We start from the raw sequence: 19,705 nt of genomic DNA on the forward strand, positions 1-19,705 counted from the left end.
TTCGGCCTACTTTTACTTTCAAAGTAAGTTTTGTCTCCAGTTTTCTGCTAGGCCTCGTTTTTTGGGTGGGAGCACTGCTAGGAAGATCTATTTTTGTTCTAAAACACAGTTTACAGTACACCTAGCTTGAGGGGCAAGATCCGCTACATTAATTTGCCCATACTTACTTATCCTTCAAAAGGTGACTCAGAGTACGCACTTTCAAAAACATTGTACTGTCTGTCTACTAGGAAAAACAAATTGTGACTTTTTGCACTCCACAGCCTACATACCTTATATTTATTTATCAGTGGTGTTGTAATATTATATCACTTCCTGTTTTTCGTTGAATAATTACAGGCCGGGTTTCAGTCTCTGCAATGGGGAAAAAAGGATGGAGTCAGGCTTCACAGTAGCGAGCCACAATTCAGCATCAGGCAGGCAGTGGACAGGGTGTCTTCTGGTGACCAACATCGGTGGACGAAGCGTCGGCTGCAATGGAGGAGTGCCGCTAATAGGAGGATTTTTTTTCTGCGGGCAACTTACTTACCACTTCCAACAGGACCACTACAACCACATAGATACAGTATCCCTTGCCTTTTTCTCTGACTGTGACTGCATTTCTTTGCTCTCTCTCGGCTTCTACATTGATCCCTTAACACATCACTTAGTCCACTCCACTATCTGCACCACACATAGTCATTTGTAAGTGCTCCTACGTAATTCGCAAGTCGCAGCACGCCCCAGGCCGTAGAGGACTGGGATGGCCCCAATGATGAAGCATGTCACCAAGGGGCAACCCTGGTGAGTGAGGGGACACCTAGAAAAAAAGCAATTTCTCCTTTTCTATCTACTATACCTTCTGTCAGGTTACGCAGCCCCTAAGCGCCTACCGTACTATGAAACTACATTTCCCATGAGTAGGCGGGAGACTTGCAGACTATTTAGTGAGACTATATGAGAGTACCCTTGTATGTTAGGACATCACTTCACTGATGCCTGTCTTGTCTTCTCTTACAGGTATCCTTTCCCTGCTGACCCTACCTTTACCCATCCCACATTTTTTATTTTAGTTTGTTATTTTTCTCCCTCGCCTAATGCCTCGAACACCCTGTGTTTACACTTCTGGGTGTTGGTGACATTTGGAGGTGGAACCATATTTGCATCGACTGGATCACGGGGAGTAAACGTGACACCTTCCAGACCAACCCCATTGAGTGTTGTTGTGAATGGATTTATAGTGACCAGCAAGGCTCTCGGGTATCTGGCTACAGAGACCTTATGTTGAATATAGTTATCAATAATTCCACACAGGCCCTGTACTGTCGCATTCTTTCTTTCCACAGTTGTCGATGATATATTCTTACTCTGCTTGACAAAGAACCATTGCTAATGTGAAAGAACTTCAACCGAATTAGTAGTTATACTTTACCATTTGTTAGGCTACAATGTGGCACTGCTCTACTGTACTTCTGTCACCTGCTATATTCTCAGTTGTACCGTTGAATTGCTCAGGAGGACAAACCAGATTTCATTTTCTTTTTTTTCATAGGCATGCAACTGCCACTGTGTCACACCACTACTACCACCGCTATGAGGAAATTTTATCCGACCAAGATTGCCAACGTTATTCGGTGTTTCCCGTGGAGCCAGCCCTGGGCCTAGCCCTACTTTCAAACACAAATTACAGGTAAGATAAGCGTTTGGTGGTTTGGGGGTATAATGGAGTATTAGTACGAGAGACGAGAGCCTGAAGGTAGTACTACTAAAGTCCTAGGACTCTTGGATTCACTTCACTTAGTCTGTGAGAGGCACTTAGTGTTGAAAACATTTGGGCATTTACACTTAAAGGAAGAAAATGGAACTAAACTTTCAGGAAAACAGTCAACGTTAAACCCCCACCCACCAGGCAAGCAGTAAAAAACAGGTATGCTCAGATAAAGTTTGAAAAAGTATATTTATATCCCTAACAAAATAATCTCCCGCAAGACCCTCCCTAACCCCAACGATTGTCCTTCAAAAGTCCCCAAAAACCCAACTCCCAATTCCCACCCCCCAAAAGTCTCTAAAAAAGGGGCAAGGGACACTATGGGTGGATGCTGTTCACTTTTTGGGCCAGGGCATCATGCTCCTCGCGGAGCAAGGCGAGCTCCTGCTGAAGGCGGGACACCATCAGGGTGGTGCGGCGCAGGCGTGCCTTCACTGCCTTGCAGGTGCAAGGCCTGTGAGAAGCAGCTGTTGGCCTTGCTGCTCGGCGGTGGCGTTTGCCTTTGGCAGCCCGGCTCAGTCTCGGTGGACCACTGTGCTGGGTCACGGTGGCAGCCGGTGAGGCCACGGAGGACGACGTTGTCGTTGTTGTCGACCGCACACTTTCCACGTCCTCCAGGGCCACCAGCCGCCGATATTCCGCAACAGTGGCCTCGATTCTCCGTTGCCGGGCCGCTCTAGCCAGCTCCTTCCTCCTTGTTCGTTTGGAAGGAGAACCTATATGAAGAAAGAAAGACATAGTCTGTAACCAATGCTCTTTAAGATTAACTCAATCATTCAGCAGAAATGTGTGCTGCAGTACAACTAGCAACTTGCAAGCGCATTACATAACTATTGAGGCCAGTATCTATCTAACCTCACACTTCTTCATCCTTGCTCTAACATTAGTGGGAGTTTAAGGAACAAATTCTATGAGCACTGTGGACTTCCATTGGAGTCGACTATGAAAGTACACCAGTCTTATTCTTCTTCTTGTCTCTTGTTTTGGAAAATTGGTACGTTATTTTCTGCAAGCCGGCATAATGCCAGCGCGGTAAACTTGCACCCGAGAAAAAGAGACGCACGCCATGAGGAGTGACCTAGACTTGCGTTGCCGTTGCGTTACTGTACCCGTCCAGTACATGCAGGTGGTGAATCTCTTACTTTTCTATTACGGGTGGCACTGAGAATACTCTGTTACAACTCAAGGGCTACTGCTTAATTAATTTAACTTTCACCCTACAGTGGAAATGAGTACTAGAAATGGAAAATTGAAGAAGATAAATAATCTGATTATCTATCACTTCACATGGGATGTTTTTGCTTATATATGGGATGACTTTAGGTGCTTTGCTTTTTATTGAGTGACAGGCAGTGATACATCCACACATGAATGACTGAGTACTACTAAACTTATTAAGAGAGGTAGGGAGTGGCCACCATAATAACCGGATCTATGCAGTGCTTGCAATACAAACTACTGCTACTATTTATGGTAGTATTTGGACAAAATTAAAAGTTCTTTTCCTTGCCTTTCCTACACTGGAACGGACGTGCGGGTGCAGTGTTAGTGTTACATGCTCTTCAAAGTTACACTTAGTTCATCCACTGACCGTCTACTCTCTCTAGATCATGGGTACTCACAAACTTTCTCTCAGGGGCTACATTTACAGTGTAGTTTGGGGCCGAGGGCCGCACTGGTGGGGGCGGAGTCAGAGGGGGCGGGGCTAAAGCAAAACGATAACTTGTGACCATGAGGTTGCACACAGGTCCCTGCAGCAGATGCCCTCATCCACTGAGCCACCAGACCCAGCATTTACATACATCTCTCTCCCTCCTGCTGTCCCTCCTGCCCTCCCTCCATCTCTCTCTCCCTCCTGCCCTCCCTCTCCCTCTGTCATCTCACTGTGTGTGTGTCTATCTGTGTCAGCCTTCAGCCCGGGTTGAGACCGCTTCCTCAACGCGCACACACAGACAACAACACCAAAGTACTTAACAGGTCTTTAAAAGACCATTAACATATTATTGAGGCTTTGTTTGTTTTAGCGCCCCTGCTTCTCCACCCTGACAATCACTGCTTGCCCGGCCCCACAGAGCAGAGGCTTAGTTCTATTTCACCTCTTTGTGGCCTTGCATCTCCACTCTGCTCTGTGGGGGCCGGGGGAGCAGTGATTGTCAGAGTGGAGATGCAGGGGCGCTAACAGGTGAAATACAAAAAAGCCTCTGCTCTGTGGGGGCCGGGGGAGCAGTGATTGTCTGCAAGGTCAGCGCACCGCCAACGAAGGCTTGCCGGGCCACCACCGGCCCGCGGGCCGTACTAGGAGTACCCCTGCTCTAGATACACATATGCTATCTAAGAGTCAGATAGTAGCATGATCCAGGTATATGGACACATACAGTTTCTGTGTCACCCACCCAGGCTGTTGTCCTTCCACCCATCATTGCTTCATCATTCACCCAGCCATGCATCTCATATTCTTGCCTTCCCAGCTAGTCTTCAATCTCAATAAGTAAGGAATATATAAGAGCTTACCTCTGGCCGCCACCACCGTCTCAACTCTCACATCCGGCGCCGCCGCCTCCTCCCCTGATGATGAATTGCCCTCCGCCTCCGTGTCGAGCACCACCACCACACTGGCCCCGCCACCAGATGTTCCACCTACAAAGTACATTTAAGAATCTTAGAATAAAGCACTCACTAGTCACTAGTATTTGGTCTAGGAATGAAGACATGTGAAAACAATGTAATTTGTGACTGTCTACGTTAAAGTTAAAAAAAATGTCCCTTTTTCCAGGGAAGGTTGTCTTGCTGCACTTTTTGGCACAACTGATGAAGGCTGATTTTTTAACACGCACCATTTTTCTCCACACAGACAGAAGATGGACTTCTAACAACAAGATCAAGTTGAAACCAGGTGAGAGCTCGGCTCGACCACAAGAAATGTCTTCAATTAATCGTCAGCACTAACCACTTTTCCATTATCAGTTAAACGTTTAGTTTTATTATGACTTCATTTTAATAAATGTGTTTACTTTTAATAAAGCTTTTAAATTTAAATACAATCTGTGTTTTTTGGTCCTCCAGACTAGAGTGACTGAACGAAAGGTTTTGCAATTTTTGCAAGCATGAGTCCAGATAGAACACTTCAAAAGACATTATGGACAATCCCAGAGGACTGCACTAAGTTGATAGAGCTATTGCTGACTAGAATCATGGGAGTTTCGCCAACCGTGCAATCTTAGTTAGCTACACAGACAGACTAATAAGAATAATCTAGTAATACCACAGGGAGTCATAGTAGAGGCAGGATAAGAATTTAGATACAGTCTACAAGAAGAGCAAAGACAATTTTGAAAAAATTCAAATGAGGAACGCTAGGAAAAATAGGTACTAGTCTAAAATGAAAACTTACTGGGGCCAGCAGAGGAGCCCTCGCCTGCCCGATCCTGGCCCTGTTGATGAACAGCATCCGCCGCCTGCTGCTCCTGTGTCCTCCTCTCGCCCCTGGGGGGAGCTGACGTACAACATGAAAGAAAGAACAGAAAACATGGATGATTGTTGCTTGTCAATGTCAACCAAATCAAACATTTCAAAAGAACAATAACAAAATATTTCCGCGAAATTATATTGATTATGGTTACTTTTTATTTATTTGCGGACCTGTGACTTCGAAAGTCACGTAACTCACTAAACAAAGTACTGAAACGTTCACCTAGGACTGGCAGGCAGCAGTCCGCAGGCAAGACGCAAAGTGACAGACAAACTCCATTGTGATTTCAGTCAGATCAGTGACAACACTAACAGTTGCCTGCTACATTACCAGTCATTTAAATAGTCAAACTATCAATCCACCGCCACTATTTTTCTTATTGTCAGGGTTACAAAGGAAGGGGCAGATTTAAGCCCTTGCGGCTCTTTTGCGCCGTTCTTGCGTGACTTTTGTGACGCAGCAGCTAAACAAAAAAGGGCGCCATGGTGCGGCGTATAATATTATAACAACGTGACGCATTTGGGAGATGCATCCCGTTATAAAGCCCTGCGCCATCAGGGGGCGTTCCGGCGCAAGGGAGGGCATTCCTGCGCTGGAACACATCCTAATAGTGGCTGAGGGAAATCTACAAAATATCAATCAGTCACCTTTAGGACAATGATGCGTCACACAAACCCTGCACCTGCTTGAAGCAGACGTACGGCTTGACCCAGCATTGGGGAGATAGGGTACCCCAGAGCATTGATGGAGCTGCGCCATCGTTGCGACGCAACTCCAGCAGTAAAGCTTCGGTGACGTTTTGGGCCCATGGGGAGCCGCATTGCAAATACGGCGCACCATGTTTGGTGGTGGTAGCGGGCCGCACAATTAATGGCGCATCCCTGCTACTTTGCAGGGATGCGACGGTAATTGCAATTCTGCCCCTTAGGGGCATACTTACTTACGCGTTCTGGCGCATCTCCAGAGATGCGCCAGATCAAATGCGTCACGCAAAACTACCCTTGCGACACGGCAGATGTGCCTCATTTACAATGCGGCGCGCCCTGGCGCAAGGGTAGGCACTTGCGTGACGCATCTCGTCACGTAAGAGCGGCGCATCGCTGGAGTCACGTCGCCAACGCAATGCAACTCCAGTAATGCTCAGGGCCACCCAATACTTTACATGCTGTGTCAGTCCTTTCGCCTGCTTCGAGCAGACATAAGGAATTGAATTGACGTAGCAGCGTCGCAGAAGTGCCTGCGTTAAATCTTGTAGATTTCACGCAGGCAATTTTGCGAGGCGCACAGCCGCTGGACCGCCCACCCTGCGTACTAGGAACGCACCCATTGTGGTGCAGGCCCATGGCTTTATAACGTGACGCATCTCCCTAGATGCGTCATGCTGTAAATGACTTGCAGGGATGCGGCACGTTTACGCCGCTGTTGCGTCACGCAAGGCAACGTAAACGTGGCGCAAGGGGCTTGTAAATGTAATCTGCCCCCTAGTGTCTAGCATTACGCAGTTCTGTTAAGTACACTCATACATAATAGTTACTCAGGCCAATGAGACCACGAAATAGAAAACAAATAAGCATAGTAGCAACCCCACTGAGAAGGAGAGCAGTGCACCTGAAATGCACAGAAGATTTTGAAATATAATTTAACTACAATGTAATCGTCATCAGCGGCATTATTGGCTTGCTCCATGTAAAAAACAAATATTTGCAATACAACAACACAGAGCAGGAGAAAACATCATAGTAGTGAGTGATTAAATGCCAATGGCTACTACTACTCACCAAGCCCGGGGATCTCCAAGCCGAGCTGGTCCAGCAGGTCGCGCTCGCGGTCCAGGAGGTCCGTCCAGCGATGGGTGACCTGGCTGTAGGTGCGCTGGACCCCGTAGAGGTGGGATATGGCCCAGCACACCTTCTCCCACCGCTTCCGGCGCTCCCGCATGTTATAGCCGCCGGCCGCGATCCTGCCGCCTCCCGCGATGGTCCTGGGCAGGCGGTGCTGGACGAAGTAGACCAGCGCGCCCACTTCCTCCGGGCTGAATATCTCCCGGCGCGTCACCTGCTCCCCCCTCGATCTCACGCCTGCTGTCCTGCCACTGGGTCCAGCACTACTCCCCGCCGCCGCTGCGGCCCTCAAGTGCCTGGGCAGCTTCACGGCGCCTGGCTTGACCATGGTCTGGGCAGGTAAGGTAGGAAGAAGTAGAAAATTAAGAAAGAATAGGATAGGGAAGAAGAAAAGAAAAGAGTTTACAAAAGTAGTTTAAAAGTAAAGAAAAATAGCAGAAAAGACAAAAATATACAGCTAGGAAAAGAGAGGGATAGATAAGAAGCAAAATCGTAAAAAAAAAACTGAAAACAAGCAAAGGATGGGAAAGATATCAAGAGGATTAAACACCATGCCCAGACACAGGAAATGAATGAAAAACAAGATGGCCGGCGCCCGTTTCCGAGCGCGAAAGTCAGTTCGCGCGAGATTTTCCTCGCGATCTCGTGCGAACCTCTAGATTTCCCGCGCGATCTCGTGCGAACCTCTACTCGCAATGCGCTTACTGCGCGAGATTATACATAGCGGGCGGAAACGGAAATACGTCACGCAAACAAAATGGCCGCGCCCGTACTCGACCTTGGGGTAAATTCGCGTGTTGCGCTGCAAGCGGCTCGCGAATACTGCAAAAAAACTCGCGAAACAACAAGCCGCAAAAAAATAAAATGCTCATTCGCACGAATTGGCGGCTTCCGCGGTCGGTTTCGCACGACGCCGCGCCCCGCGAATAGCGCGAAAAAAACGGCAAAACGATTTCAGCAAAAGCAAAAGCAATGAGCAGGTGCAAAAGGTCAACCTCATGATTTGTAACGATTCTTTGTATTGCTTCCTGAGGGGGCCCTCCAGAATTCGGTTGCCTGCTTGCAACTATTGTGTGACCCTGCTCTGACCTTAACTGTATGCCACAAAGGTCCTGATTTACAGCTAAAGGAGCAGACAAGCAGGTGCCAGGCTGGAACTTTAAATTCTTTCAGTGACACATTAATTAGCCCCTAATTCATTATTGTCAGTTGGGGCAGGGCAGGTGTTGTAACTAATTTTGCAACAATGAAAGCACTTAGCAAGTGCAAAAGATCACTAATCAGGGCGCACTAAGGAAGCAGGTGCCAGCTAAAAAAATATTCTGTGACACATTAATCAGCCCCAAATTAATTCAGGTCACTTGAGGCAGGGAAGGTGTGCTTTGCTTTGCCGAAAATAATGTACACTGGACAACCAGAGGGTGTGGTGATGAAACAGAGGGTGGCATGGGTGGGCCAGAGGGTGGCATGAGTAGTCAGAGAGTGGCAGTGGTGACAGAGAGTGGCAGTGATGAAGAAGAGTGTCCCAAACAGGCTGGACATGTAGAAACAACAAGTTCGCAAAACTTGCGACCCGACAGGTAAGTTCGCAAATTGCGAAATTGTAAAAACCCTCGCGAACTGGCAGAAACACGGGCGAACACAAAAAAAAAAAAAATCCGCAAATTCGCGGGAATTCGCGGATTTTGCGGATTGCGAATCCGCAAATCCGCAAAATTCGCGAACGCGAGATCCGCAAAATTCGCCCATGCTTAAGGTACATCCCCCTCTGCATGGGACGACTCTTGGTGGCCGGAAGCCCTTGGAAAAGCACCCATCCCGACAGACCACGCACGGAACCTAGGCGTCATCCTGGATTCTTCACTCTCAATGAACAGACAAGTCAGCGCCATATCCTCATCCTGCTTCAACATTCTTCGCATGCTCAAAAAAACATTTCGCTGGATCCACACCGAAACCAGGAAAACAGTCACCCATGCTCTGGTCATGAGCCGACTGGACTACGGAAACACCCTCTACGCAGGTACTACCGCTAAACTCCAGAAGAAACTCCAACGAATCCAAAACGCCTCAGCCAGGATCATATTAGACATCCCGCGCAACGAACACATCTCTGGTCACCTGAAAGACCTCCACTGGCTACCCGTCAATAAGAGAATCACTTTCCGACTGCTAACCCACGCACACAAATCACTCTACGACTTCGGACCAGAATGCCTCAACTCACGACTGTCCTTCTACACCCCCCCCGCCAACTACGCTCCTCCAGCCAAGCCCTCGCCACTGTACCTCGCATCAACAAGACCACCATGGGAGGCAGATCCTTCTCATACCTGGCTGCTAAAACATGGAACTCACTCCCCGCTCACCTTCGCCTTACCCAGAACCACCTAGCATTCAGAAAGCAACTTAAAACGTGGATTTTTGACAAGTAATCCTCCTCCCCTTCCTAAGCGCCTTGAGACCCTCTGGGTATGTAGTTGCGCTATATAAATTCTCTGACTTGACTTGACTTGACATATCGGAAATGCTTAGAAATCTGTACTTTGAAATGGTATTTATGTAACGTAGCATTATACTTATACAGCTTGTTGACAGTATCACCGGGCCAACATATGAGTGGTATGGCATCTCCATCCCTCACACTCACTCCCTGAACTCCTCTGAATATCCAGTGGGGAAAAGTAAATCATTATTCATGTCCGCCTAGAATTTGATCTCCTTTGCCCCTGCCCTAAAACCGTTGCAGAAGCTCTGCCTCTGAAGAACATAGTGGGTTATTTTGCCTGCTGTAAAACTCTGTGCTGGTGACCGAATCTCAACTGAGCCGGGGTCGCCCTCCACTTCTCATAAGGGCATTGCATGGTACTTAATGTTTATTTATTTATTTATTTATTTAGGTGATTTGTTAAGCGCTCAATTACCCATGGGTGTCTCGGCGCTGAGTGAGAGGACTGGTCCATGAGGAGTTATTGCGTGAACAGCCAGGATTTTATCTGTCTGCGGAAGGAGAGAAGAGATGTGGAGGCTTTGATGTGAGGTGGAAGACTGTTCCATAGTTTAGTAGTGGTGACTATGAAGGATCTGTCTCCCCAGGAGACTTTCTTAGTCCTGGGAACCTGCATGAGTCCAGCGGTTGAGGATCGTAGGGATCTGGCAGGTTTGTATGGACAAAAAGAATCTTTCAAATACGCTGGACCTTGATCGTGAATTGCCTTGTAGGCAATGCAGAGAGCCTTAAACTTAGTTCTCTTCTTTACAAGCAGCCAATGGAGCTCTCGGAGTGTCCCGGAAATGGAGGCATACTTAGGACATCCGGTAATCAATCTGGCCGCAGCATTCTGCACCAGTTGTAATTTCTTTAGAACACCTTCTTGAGCATTGACAAGCAGACCATTGCAGTAGTCAATGCGGGCCATGATGAGTGCGCTGATCAGAGTTTTTGTCATATTCATGGGAAGATAGGGTAGAAGTTTTTTTATCATTCTCAAGGTATAGAATGAGGAGGATACCACCGCGTTGACGTGGTGCATGAAGGTGAGTTTGGTGTCCAGTATAACTCCGAGATTTCTTGCCTTAGTCACAGGGGGAGGGGGTGGTCCTAGGGCATCAGGCCACCATGTGGGAGACCAAGCAGGGGAGAGATTGCCAAACAACGTCACCTCCGTTTTATCGGAGTTTAATTTCAGGCAGTTTTTGGCCATCCAGTTACTTATTGCCAGCATTCCCAGATTAAAGTTGGAGGCCACTTCATCTCCATTTTTGTTTATGGCTAAGACAATCTGGGTGTCGTCGGCGTAGGATGTAACCGCCAGGTGATGGATTTTTATGGTCCTCGCTAAGTCTGATACATATATGTTAAATAATGTGGGACTTAGCGAGGATCCCTGGGGAACACCACAAGGAAGAGTGAAAGGAGGTGAGTTGAAGTTGCCGAAGGCAACTGATTGAACTCGATCAGTGAGAAATGAGGCAATGAGGTCCTTCGCTGCACCCGTGATGCCTGCCGTTTCGACACGGTCGATCAAGGTGGAGTGATCGACCGTGTCGAAGGCCGCAGACCGGTCCAGTAGAATGAGCACTGCTGATCCTCCATTATCTAGAGACTTCCTAATTTCCTCTGTGGCTTTAATAAGCGCAGTTTCCATCCCGTGTCCCTTCCGGAAGCCAAATTGAGTTTCGTCCAGGCAGTTGTTTTGATCTATGAAGTCTGAGATTTGTGTGTTCATTATTTTTTCCACAATTTTTGCGGGGAGTGGGAGGCAAGCAATTGGACGATAATTAGCAACTATCGTCGGATCAAGTGAGCTTTTCTTGATAAGAGGTTTGACAATGGCTTTTTTCCAGATGGAGGGAAAAGTAGTGGACAGGAACATGGCATTAAAAATATCGGTAAGTTTAGGGCCTATAATTTCGGGGAAGTTTTTGAGAATGGAGGGGGGGCATGGGTCTTCCGGAGATCCGGAGTTCGTGGTGCATAAGAGATGAGACACCAGTTCAGAGGAGATCTGAGTGAATTCCTGGAAGGAACTAGAAGGGTTTGTTCGAGGGGGTTAGTAGAGTTCAGGCCAGATGGAGTATGGGCATTAGAGACGGGGTGAGATTGTCCAGTGTCGCTAGCATGAGCTTTAAATTGGGAGAAAATGTCAGTGATTTTTTTTGGAAATTATTTGCCAAAGAGTTACATAGTTCTTGGGTATATGAGATAGGGGTGGATGCTGCTTGTCCAGAGAGACGCGTCACTACCTGGAAAAGTTGTTTGGTCGAGTCTTGAGCAAGATTGATTTGACTGCTATAGAAGTTACTTTTCTCCTTGATGATTAATTGCTTGTAGTTAAGCAACATGGTTTTATAGAGAGCTTTTTGCTCTGGGTCGTAGTCACGTCTCCATTTGCGTTCTTGGCGCCTACAATGTTGTCTTTCCAGTCTAAGAGTATCATTGAACCAGGGTGAGGACTTAATGATTCTGTTGGAGGATTGTTTCTTAAGTGGGACTGTCAGATTGACAGTGTTTCGAATCCAAGTGGTATAGTTATTGGCAGCTAGTTCAGGGTCAGCCGCAGAGGGTGGTAGGGAGATCAAACATGTTATTATCTTGATAACTCTTCGAGGGTAAAAAAATAGTAAAGATTAGTTTGTAAGGCCGACTTGCGTGAGAGCGGCAACATTACCAGGTCAAATTAAAATGAAAACAAACCTAATACTGATTTTAAATTCTTCTCCTCAGAAATGCCCACTCGCCACCTACGAACTATTTTTTGGGTTTTTATATTTTGTAATCTGAAAATGTGTAACTATAGCTGCCTATGTCCAGCAGCAGCACAGTGGTAACTTGATCACTTGCGGAATATGTAATTTGGGTCAATTGAACCTTCTTCATTAAATGTGGCCAACATTGTTTCTTTAAAGAGTTTATGCTGGAAACTACACCATCTCACACTAAGGTTAAAAATATCCTAAGCACGAGAAGCCCCCTTAAACCCCAGTTGAAATCCCAGCTCGCTCGCTGCGCTTGCGCACCATATTTCATTAATTGGTCCTACGCCCGCCACTTTCAGACTCCACCAGCCGCCACTGGTCACAGGGTGGGTCTCACCACGCCCTGTAATGAGTTGTGAAAGGGTGGGGTAAAACACTCTCCACTCTCTGATTGACGTGGAGGGTTAGCGATCCCGGGCTTGTTTTAAAAACGCCCGGGGCGAACTGTACCTCTGCGCCATCAGGGGGTGGAGATTGCACCTCGCAGCTAGGTCTTTGCCGAGCTGATGACATCACAGCCTTCAGGGCTGTGAGGTTCTCAGCCGGCAAACACTTAGGCTTCTTTGGGACCGCCCAGGAGCATGCAGAGAGTCAGTCACGTTACGTGACATGCATCCAAACTCCACGTATCCACTGTCGCGGCTGCGGCATCGGCGAATGGGGCAGACAGTGCCCCGCCTTCACTTCTAATGGCAATAATATTAAAAGACTACAAAAAATGGGTATTTATTTAATAAAATGAAATACGAGCACTTTTGGTTGAATCTAACGGGGGCGGAGCCCCGACGCCCATGGGGAGAAACCGCCACTGGTGTCAGCCAATCATTCCTTGACAGCTGAAAATGTCTATAAATACATGGAAAACCTCCGCGTATGGATGAGTGACAACTGCCTTGATCTTCTGGTCCACAGATTGGTGGCCACAGAATGTAGACCCCTTCCTACACCAGTGGAGAAAGTTAGAAATCTCAGAGTTATATTTGACAGGCGACTTACTTTTGGATACCAAGTGAACCAAATCGCTTCAGCTGTGTTTCACATCCTAAAGATCATTGGGAAAATTATGCCATTTATCCCCTCCCATCTTCAAAAACGTGTGGGAACAGAACTAATCTTGTCTAAATTGGATTACTGCAATGGGCTTTATTTGAACATGCAACAGAAATTAGTGACAAAATATCAAACCTTGCATAATGCGGCAGCACGCCTTATTTTTGGCCTTCCCACACATCAGTCTGCATCCACAACATTACGCAAACATCACTGGCTGTCCATACGGTAAAGAATTACCTTTCAGGCATTATGCATTGCGTATAAGACTTGCCATAAATCTGGACATGCATTTTTTATTCAGAATTTTGGCTGGTATAGGCCTTCCAGATCACTTTGTTCTTCAAACGCAAAATATGCAACAGTCCCAATATTCAAGAAAGGCCTTTGGGTTGGAAAAGGCTTTGTGACTTGCTCTGCAAAGATCTTGAACTCCCTTCCTCTTAACCTTAACGAAGGACAAAATCTACTTCAATGTAGGAAGATCTTGAAGACCTGACTCTTCAGTCACTAGCCTTCCCCCTCATTTTTAAACCCTTGATTCTGGCTCCTTGCAGGGCAGCGCCAAGATACCTTTGACTATTCTAGCGCTATACAAAACATACTAACATAACACAACAAAAAATCATTACAAAAATGCACACATTTATAGAGACAGGCGCTATTGGGCGCCTTTGGCATCCGTCCTTTGGATTTTAATGTGTCATTCACATTTTGCTTCTTCTCACCACAGCTTAATCCACTTCATCTCCTAGTTGTCTTACATTGGGTGTAATGGCCTGTTCAGATGTGCACAAGCACATCAAAAGGGGTGCACTTCTCTGCACACTGGCTGTACAGAGAGACCTGCTGTGTGCAGCATAGATGTGAGGCACCAACAGCATGAAGGAGAAAGTGAAAATAAGTCTATCCAGTGCTTTCTATGTAAACTTGCATTTCCATTACGTCTATATAGAACGGAATCCCCAATTCAAAATGGCTGCGGTAGTATCATCTCTTCCTTTTTTAGACTACAGGATCAATCGCAGGTTATGACATGTGCTGCGAGGCATGAGAAAATCTCTCCTTAACTCGAAGACTTAACATGTTATTTGCTCCCACTTTCATTTATGCACACCAGTTGCTCACTCTCAGCCCTCAACATTTTCTACAGGTGTAGCACCGTGGCCGAAATTGCCCGCTTCCTGGTGTGTGCGCACTCGAGCCCTTTCTGAAGATGTGTGGTTACCTCATTGCCTGTCGAGAACATAGTTACTTGGGCTGTGGCTGAACTGCTGCAGTTATTAAGGACCTATTCAGTACCATTGCTTCCCAACGGGTGGGAAATTAAATCGACAAATGCCACGGTGGCGGTGCATCCGAATTGCAGGTGCGGGGCCACCGCACCAGTGGTGGCTGGTCCCAGCACCGCTAGGCTGGCGGGCAGACGAAAGTCCACCTGCCATCCTAATCAGGCCCTATATATCCACATGGTCAGTGACTGCTACCGCCCCCCTCTCTGTATACCCACATCAACCCAGAACACATTGACACGGAACATGATTTGTCTTTGGAAGGCGGGGGGTCGCAAGACCCCCTGGCCGTATTTATTAAGATACAAAATAATAAAATTTGTTAAACAAAATATACACATTTTTATGCAAAAATATTCAGGAACATTAAGATACATTCATATAGACAAGTGCGATCGGCTAACCTTAACAAGATTCTAATACAGCTTTTTCCTAACTGAATCTAACATCCTCATTTTAAAATTTTTGCATACGAACATTTATGGCCATATGGCAAGGTCGCTAACCGGTGTCAGGTCTTACAAGCTGAGCCCTTACCGCAGGTGCGCATGCGCAGCCGGGCCCATTAATTACCCGGTCCACCCGTGCAGCCGAGCCCGTTAATTACTCTGTCCACCCATGCAGCCGAGCCCGTTAATTACTCGGTCCACCCATGCAGCCGAGCCCGTTAATTACTCGGTCCACCCCGTGAACTCCATTTAACCACTGAAGGAGGGCCCTAACTTGCGTCACCAGCTGCCCCTGAAGTTCTAGGAGGGGCCAGTGACCCCTCCTCCCCCTGGGCGGACACCTCCAAAGGATGATGCCGCCCCCTAAGACCTTAAAATAGCTGCTCACCTGTCATGACCTTACCGCCACAGGCCAGCATTGTTACTCGACGATCTGGCCTCCCCCCTTCCTACTCCTAAGAAAGGTCATGTTCACTTCGCAAATCCCTCTAGCCATGCTAATATTTTGTTCGACCACAGGACATTCCCAGCCTCAGTCAAGTGCAACCCGTCCCGGAGGTAGCAATGCTCCCCCAAATACACCTGTGAGGAATCGTCTGCAACCGGGAGGCTCGAAATAATTTCTCCAACTGTGTGTTGATCTTCGTTACCGAGTGATTCAACGCCTTGACCGAGCCCCCCCCTTGCCACTGCCAACGAGGAATAAGTTGCGACCAAACTACTGTGCAACCCGCGCATGTTCTGGACACCCACCCTGCAGTGGAGATGATTTCTTCTATCAGGATGCGCCTCCCTAGTTTGGTCAAATCGTTCTCCCCAGGTGAAGTATCACCACTGATGGGGGAGTGGGTTGCTGAGACAATAGTTCCAGAAAGTAGTCCTTGAACTGCCTAATGCCTAAGCCTCCCCTCCCGAAGAAGGAAACAGAGAACGCCTTTTCCTCAGCCCTTCTCCTCCGTTCACCTGAAAGAAACACATTTTTTGCACGCCGAACATAAGAGTGGCCCACAATCCAAGTCACCAATGTCCGTTGATCTTCTTGTTGCTTGTGTTGCGAAGCTGATGTTTCTTGCCGCCATTCCCCGAATTCCTAGAATTCCTCCCCCGCGTGACAGGTTCGAGAAACTGCAAAACCAAAAGATACCAAGCGTGAGTCATCTGGTCATGTCACAACATGTCAATACGTACATAACGTTTGTAACACTCAGACGACCATCTCCCAATCCTTTTAACCTTTTCGACTGGGAGTCCCCTTACAACTGCCTCAGTTGCTGCTCCAATTCTAAAAGAATGGGTGCCAAATTCTGTGGGATCCAGGCCCGCTTTTGTGACCGCCAGCTCCAGGACTCTCCAAAACTGATACCTGGTCAATGGTGTACCATCCGTGTGACACAATAGTACCCCCCCCCCCCCCAGCGTACCCTCATGCTGCCTTCTAAAAGCCTCTACCTGCGAGACTGGGCAACAAGGGTTGGTCCGAGCCCGGTTAGGCACTATGGTATCCCCCTGTCCCTCCTGGTCAGTTTTCGATCTCTGAATAGTCACCCACATTGTATCATCCTGGATCACCACACAGGCCACTTGAAGGCCGCCCCGTTTGTCACCCTTTGAGGCTGCTACCAGCTCTCCTATCCTTAGAGCTCCATAGAACGCTAGTGTGAACGCCGCTTTGAAAAGCAGCACCTCCCATGTGGAGCTATAGACGCCCTGGAGTGCTAACAGGGCTGTGAGCCTTACCAGCCCAATCGGTTTTCTCGAATCTGTCGAGTGTCCCTGTATGCGATGCCAGCCCCTCAATGCCTTGCGCACTACAAACATGTTCGTAGGGTCCCTTATGCCCTTGGCTTGTACAAAGAAGGAAACTGCCGCCCTGTGCCGGTTTGCAGCTGCCACCGAGCGCCCTTCCTTGTGCATCAATTCTAAGTATGCTACAAAACTGTCTTCTTGTGCCCAGCTAGCCTCCCAATTGTGCCCTAAGAAAGTACGGTAAGACAAGAACGCCCCTTCGTATGCCGTCTTGGTCCTCGGAGCTAAGCTAGATGCCACGAGGTACGGTAGTCTGGGGCACCAATCCGCCAGAGAGCAACCGGAAATGGTGCTGGCGATGGATCTGCTGCTGGAAGCTGCTCCCTGATTACCTGCATTTTAAAGCGAGAAAGGGCGTCAGCTGCATTATTGAGAACGCCTGGCACATGTTTGGCTCTGAAAATCACATTCCATTTCAAACATTGTAGCACAATCTCATTTACCAAGCGCAGGATGAATGGACACCTTGCCGCTTGTTGGTTAATGCATTCCACCACGCTCATGTTATCCGACCAGAACACCACCGACTGATTGCTAAGGTGCTCCGGCCAGACCATCAGTGCTACCCATATCTGGAATAATTCCAGGAATCCGATGTTGGTGGTCAACCCCCACGACCCCCATTCTTCAGGCCATCTCTGGGCAACCCACTTGGTCCCCAGGATGGCGCCAAAGCCCACGCTACCAGCAGCGTCTGTTCATAAACCCAACTCTGCTGATGTCACGGGGGCCAGGCCGCACTATCCTGCCATTGAAGTCCTCCAGGAATGCCGTCCATATCCGCATATCCTGGCGAACCTCGGATGACAACCTAGTGCAGTGATGTTTCTCTCTCAAACCCTTCATGGCTTGGGCAATCGACCGAGAGAAGGGGCGTGCCATTGGGATGACTCTCAATGCAAAGTTCAATTGACCCACCCTCTCCTGTGGCTGCTGCAAGGTAACCTTGTCCTTGATTAGGCACTGGCGCAGGGCCGCCTTGAACTTAAACACTTTGTCTTTGGGTAACCTGAAGCACCCTTCCAATGAATCAATTTCGATACCAAAAAAATTCCAAACAGGTGGACGCGCCAACAGTCTTCCCAGGCACTAGCGGAACCCCGAAAGCCCGCATGAGCAAGCAAAATTCCTGCAATGCCCAGGCACACTCCTGAGTCTCCGCCGCTCCCAGGAAAAGGAAGTCGTCCAAATAATGCATGACCTGTTCATGGCCCGTGGACTGTCTCATGACCCACTCTAAAAAGGAGCTAAAAGTCTCAAAGTATGCACATGAAATCTAACAACCCATAGGCATGCATTTGTTCATGTAAAATTTGCCGTCTAAGGCGAAACCAAGGAGGTGGTGGTCCAAAGGGTGCACCGGCAACAGACGAAAGGCAGATTCAATGTCCGATTTAGCCATGAGAGTGCCCCGCCCCAATCCCCGCAATAGCTCCACTGCTTGTTCAAACGAAGCATACTTCACACTACAAATACCCTCGTCTATCGCATCATTCAAGGACGCCCCTCTTGGTGCCGATAAGTTGTGAATCAGTCTAAACTCACCCTTCTCCTTCTTGGGGACTACACCCAATGGTGAACACACAAAGTTGTGCACTGGCACCTCCAGGAATGGCCCAGCTATCCTGCCCATGGACAGCTCCTTTTGAATCTTAGCAATAACTACTGCAGGATTATGCTGTACTGATAACTGATTCCTACAATGAGCGCTGCCTGTGTATCCCCCCGCCGGGATCCGGAAACCTTGGGAGAAACCCTCCTGTAGTAGGCCAGCCGTAGCGTGGGCTGGGTATCTGTTCAACCATGGGATCATTGCCAGGACATTAATGGGGGAGGGGCCAACTGTGCTTGCTACGCTATTCTGGTTTCTTTCCCCCTCTCTGACTCGGATTACCACTTCTCGTTCTGCATGTTGTCTCAGGATGGGAAGTGTGACCGCAGATTGCGCAAGCATGTCTGAATCTACATGTGCCGGCCGGCCTCGTACAGGAGCGCTTATTAAAGTCCCAACACACACCCTTCCTTTCCCCGCCACCCCCCCTATTCTTCCCCGGGAACTCACTCCCCTGAGCTGCACGAAAGGGCTGCTGGGGTTTAGCGGGGAACACACTGGCTACACTAGTAGGCTTGGCTGAGGCTGTGTTCCCTGAGAACTGCTTATGCCACGATAGCGAGTCAACCTTGTCCCATGTCAATGACAAGTCAAATTCCTTGGATTTCCTGAAATTTACATCATATTCCTTCCATGCCTCTCCAGGGTACTGCTCGCTCCACCCTACAATCCTGCTCTGGTAGCAAGCCATTGCCGCCAGTACATTAGGAGGGCGTTCAACAGTGATAGCCGTAAGAATGGAGAAGGCCCTGATCCAATTAACCAGAGTTTCCTCCACCCTAAACTTCGCACACTGTACTCTCCATTCACTAGGGTGCATCCATTCCTTAAGGATTTTGCCATTCTCCATTTCCCTATTGTCCAATAACAGAGAAAATATAAATATACTTTCTCGCCCAAATCATTTCTTTTACTGCCCGAGAAACATGTTGCGCTAAATCTTCGCTCCTAGACGGGATCGTGCCCTCCCCTAAGAGAGGCAGAGCCACCTCTTTACCATTACCGGACACTGGGGCCGTTCCCGCGTTACTTCCATTCGGTTGAGCGGCATTCATACCTGCAGAAGGAGAAACGGTGCCCGCAGCCCCACTCGCAACTGTTGCCACCCTAATCTTATCCACCATCTTGGCCGCCTCAGCGGTATGGTCTAGCGTTGAGGGCATCATACCCCCCTTCTGCA

At 48.1% G+C, this 19,705-nt stretch overlaps 2 protein-coding genes across 6 annotated transcripts in view; one reads left to right on the plus strand and one right to left on the minus strand.

The window, feature by feature from the left end:
* The window catches only part of ST3GAL4 (ST3 beta-galactoside alpha-2,3-sialyltransferase 4), a 558,945-nt gene that overhangs the window by 500,702 nt on the left and 38,538 nt on the right, over nt 1-19,705 (plus strand). The window lies entirely within an intron of this gene.
* LOC147718443 (uncharacterized) lies at nt 839-5,237 on the minus strand. Of its 2 annotated transcripts, XR_015309977.1 has the most exons (3): nt 5,139-5,237; nt 4,259-4,384; nt 839-2,463 (listed from the first exon to the last, which is right to left on the minus strand). XR_015309977.1 is itself a non-coding variant. In XM_086966723.1 (2 exons), exons 1-2 carry the CDS (start codon nt 4,395-4,397, stop codon nt 2,066-2,068), a joined length of 537 nt encoding a protein of 178 aa, XP_086822849.1. In that variant the 5' UTR covers nt 4,398-4,413; the 3' UTR covers nt 839-2,065. The 2 variants fall into 2 exon arrangements, 1 of the variants encoding a protein (XP_086822849.1); XM_086966723.1 differs by lacking the exon at nt 5,139-5,237 and having other exon boundaries at nt 4,259-4,413.

Source organism: Lissotriton vulgaris, chromosome 4_1, assembly GCF_964263255.1.
Source record: "Lissotriton vulgaris chromosome 4_1, aLisVul1.2, whole genome shotgun sequence".
Taxonomy (NCBI): domain Eukaryota; kingdom Metazoa; phylum Chordata; class Amphibia; order Caudata; family Salamandridae; genus Lissotriton; species Lissotriton vulgaris.

Bases quoted from the DNA above. Each gene is read 5' to 3' on its own strand.
- LOC147718443 (XM_086966723.1), bottom strand. From the start codon at position 4,397: ATGTACTTTGTAGGTGGAACATCTGGTGGCGGGGCCAGTGTGGTGGTG. The intron at 2,464-4,258 runs GTAAGCTCTTAT...TTCTTCATATAG, and splicing joins GACGGTGGTGGCGGCCAGAG to GTTCTCCTTCCAAACGAACA.